Here is a 3,584-nt window from a genome sequence, read left to right as displayed (position 1 = left end):
ATACCTTTTCAAAAAGTACAAACTCATTATACAGCCTCTTAGAAAATTTTTAGATAACTACTTTTTTCCCAAAAAAATTGAGAAAAATCGCCTTTTTTATTTTTTTTATATTCAAATGAATGTAACTTTCGAATCAGTCATGATTTTTAAACACTTCTTTCTTTATTTGCTATATAGATCTATTGTTAATCCTATAAAAGAAAAATGGATAAAATCGGATAATATTTGAAACCGCGGTCACCAAAAAACTGGTGTAGGATGGGTACAAATGTTGAAAATTAATTTTTTAAATGCAAATATCTCCTAAGCTATAAGAGCTAATTGATAGCTACGACGAGGTTTTATTCTGTATGTGTAAGTTTTTTTTAAATCGGAACACTAACGAAGAAATAGGATCATTTTAAAATTTGAACATACCCGAGGTCTCCTAATTTGGGAACCCCTGGTCCCGCTCCTGGTGGGGTCAAATTCAAAACTTAAACTCGACTACACTTCCTCTTTGCGCATGTGAAATTTCATTCAAATCGGCGTTTTGAAGTTACAGATTTATTTCCCTCTTTTTTTATTCTCATACCACTGTACAGCGTCTACATTTTCTGCTATAACTCGTTTGGAAACGCTAGCTAGCAATTGAATATGTCGTTCCATTCCTTGTATATGGACGGAAAGATTGAGTTTTACATAACCTTTAATCCGTTTTTATATAGCATTTCAATCGGCTTAGTAGTTTCGGAGTTATAATAGCAAATTGAATAAAAAAATATATTTTTTAGGTGGAAATAGAAAATTTTTTTGTTTTAAAAAACTCATGAAAAATCGAAAATCAATCATAAAAATCGATTGATTCTTTTCAAATTTATTCACAATTAAGTGAATTCGCCCATTTTCACAAAATTCTATGTGCTAAGCAGTGTGTACTTTGAGTGAAAATTTTTTACAAGTCTTTTGTTTTTGTTACAATAACAATAAGCACATAAAATTAAATTATGAAAAATTTCGTTCTTCTAAGTTCATAAATCTAGGCCCTATCGTGCTTCTAAATTTTTTTGTTGAACCACGTTGGCCAGTTTTCAATATTTTACATTTCCTTTTAACATAAAATATTTGATGAAAATGTCATCATTCTAGGTCCATCTCTTTACGCTCTATCATTCATTTATCACGCACAAGTACGGACATAGCTATAAAAATATGAAAATGCCCAAGCATTTCCGAATATCTTATTAACTTTTGTAAACTGTTAAAAAATATACAACTTTAATCTTCAACAATTTTTATTTATTTTCTTATAAAGCGTTTATACAATCTTCTCATTACTCGAACAAATGTCATTATTAATCCACCACGATGTGGCCAATACACTTCAATGACAAAACAAATGCACAATAAAATAACAATAACTATAAACAGAAACATTAGCAATTTCATATCTTCCAACTTCATGGGTTCAAATATTGACACGGTACTCTTGTCTTCCAAACTAATTTTATGCATTTGGACGGATTCCAAAAATGCCAACGATTTCCAATAGGAAACAAATCCAGCCTGATTTACCTGACCAATTAAAGTATTCATGGCCTCTTCAAAAGGAGAATTGGGTTGCAAAGACAGTTGCATGCCAAACATTTTGATGATACAAATATCCGTCAGACGATAGCGTGGTTTGGCAAAGAATTTCTGCTGTTGTTCATACAGGGTCCACTGAGCCGATGGCACTGGATATATATAACGACTGTCGAAGCTATTGCGTAAACTATAATACTCTTCATATGAGGATATAATCTTTATGTAATTTTTAAATTCATTTCCTACATCAAATGCATTAAGCAGATCAAATTCTTCTTCATACAAAGCAATACGCATGCCCGATTTCCGAACATCCTCCATTGAACTAATAACATGTTTCTTTGGAGGACTGGCATTGAAGGTTTGCAAATAGGTGACGTACGTTGTATTGAATATCAAGCCGGATAAACAGATAAGCATAAAAAGTAAACTGCGCACACCAGAAAAATAACGCTCCGCTTTAAATGATTGACCTAAAAGTCCATTAAGAACATAAATATTGAAGAGCAATTCATGAAAAACAATATTTTCGCGTCTGATGATATAAGTAACAGCCAAAACCATCGAAAATGATATGAAAGCTACTAATATCATTACCATACTGGCTATATCAAAAACTATCACATAGAAGGTGTAAGCCGGCAGAGATTCCTCAAAAGGCACCATCAAACACCAATCCATATAGTCATAGGTCTGAGTATAAACCAAATCATCGGAAAATACATTTATTGTTGGTTCAGTTGAGGCATCGTATGTACCATTCTCCACCATAGCATCCATTAAACTGATGAACATTTCGCTTTCCAAATTCTCGTAATTAGGAAATGTTAGGGTGGCATTGTGTTTGCGGGCAAACTCGCTAAAGAAATGACCCACAAAGCCACCCAGTATAAATTTTCCATTTTCCTTTCTTAGTATATAACACTTTGAGCTGACCTTATTCATAACCAATCGTATATCAGAACCCTGCATATTTCTTACTTGATCAATAAAAAAAATTGCAGATTTGTTTTCTTGCATCTCTTCCAACTTCATCTGGAATTTGGGAAAAGCTTCCATTCTATAGAACATGTTACCCGAGATTAAAGACTCCCTTATCACCACAACATTGATTACTTTCTTCTCATAGCAAAAATTTAAAATGTTTCTAATGTAGCTCTCATCTCCAGATTTTCTTAGCAGCAATATAAACCTGCTGAGTAAATTGCGTTTCAAGGTTGTCCACAATGTCATCAACAGTTTTTGGTCCTCATTTTGTTTCCCATTCAAATGGACTATAGCCATATAACCACGATTAAATCTATGCCATAAATAGTATGAAGTATTTCCTTTTAGATTCATTACTGGCATACTACTCTCACTCATTAGATATTTGAGTATTTTATCTGTATTGTAGACATCTTCATAATCCTCTCCCTGCTTGCCATCATGTCTCATGTAAATTATTGTATGATAATAACGATCTTCTTTAATCCATTTGGTCAGTTGCATCAACTTGTAACTGAATTCATTTTCATGTGCTAATATTTCCAAAAATCCAATAAGAATAGAAGTTGACGTTGCTGTTGCATTAACCGTCATGGTGGCACTAATGATTTTTGGCGTTTTGTTTAAGTCAAATTTTTGTAGTTCAAAATGCTTAGTTATTTAGACTTCCTGTGTTTTTGGTTATGACAACACTTTTGGGAATTAAGTTGCATGTAAAATATTAGTAAAACATTTCATCGTTTAAGTAATTTAATTTCAATTATTTTGTTGGTAAATATTCGTTATTGATTGTAAATATGGACAACTGTAAGCAGCATGTTTAAATATCCCTTGCATAGCAAACATATATGAAAAAGTTATTAAATTATTGGAGGCTCTTACTAAAGTGCTTGTTATATTGCATACAATTTTTGGCGGCATGAAATAAGTCCCCAATTTCATATGAAGAAATCCCCAATTTCGAAAATTGATTGTGTAAATCCCCAAGGAAATGAAATAACATCTCAAACAGAAATGAATTATTAAGTCGC

At 32.3% G+C, this 3,584-nt stretch overlaps 1 protein-coding gene across 1 annotated transcript; it reads right to left on the bottom strand.

The window, feature by feature from the left end:
- Nucleotides 1-1,278: 1,278 nt before the first annotated feature.
- On the bottom strand, nt 1,279-3,147 carry LOC135963991 (uncharacterized). The gene has a single exon (XM_065516033.1). It carries the CDS (start codon nt 3,145-3,147, stop codon nt 1,279-1,281), a length of 1,869 nt encoding a protein of 622 aa, XP_065372105.1.
- Nucleotides 3,148-3,584: the final 437 nt, after the last annotated feature.

Source organism: Calliphora vicina, chromosome 1, assembly GCF_958450345.1.
Source record: "Calliphora vicina chromosome 1, idCalVici1.1, whole genome shotgun sequence".
NCBI lineage: Eukaryota > Metazoa > Arthropoda > Insecta > Diptera > Calliphoridae > Calliphora > Calliphora vicina.
The sequence above is the reverse complement of the archived record's forward strand: the minus strand, read 5'-3'. Positions and strand labels throughout refer to the sequence as shown.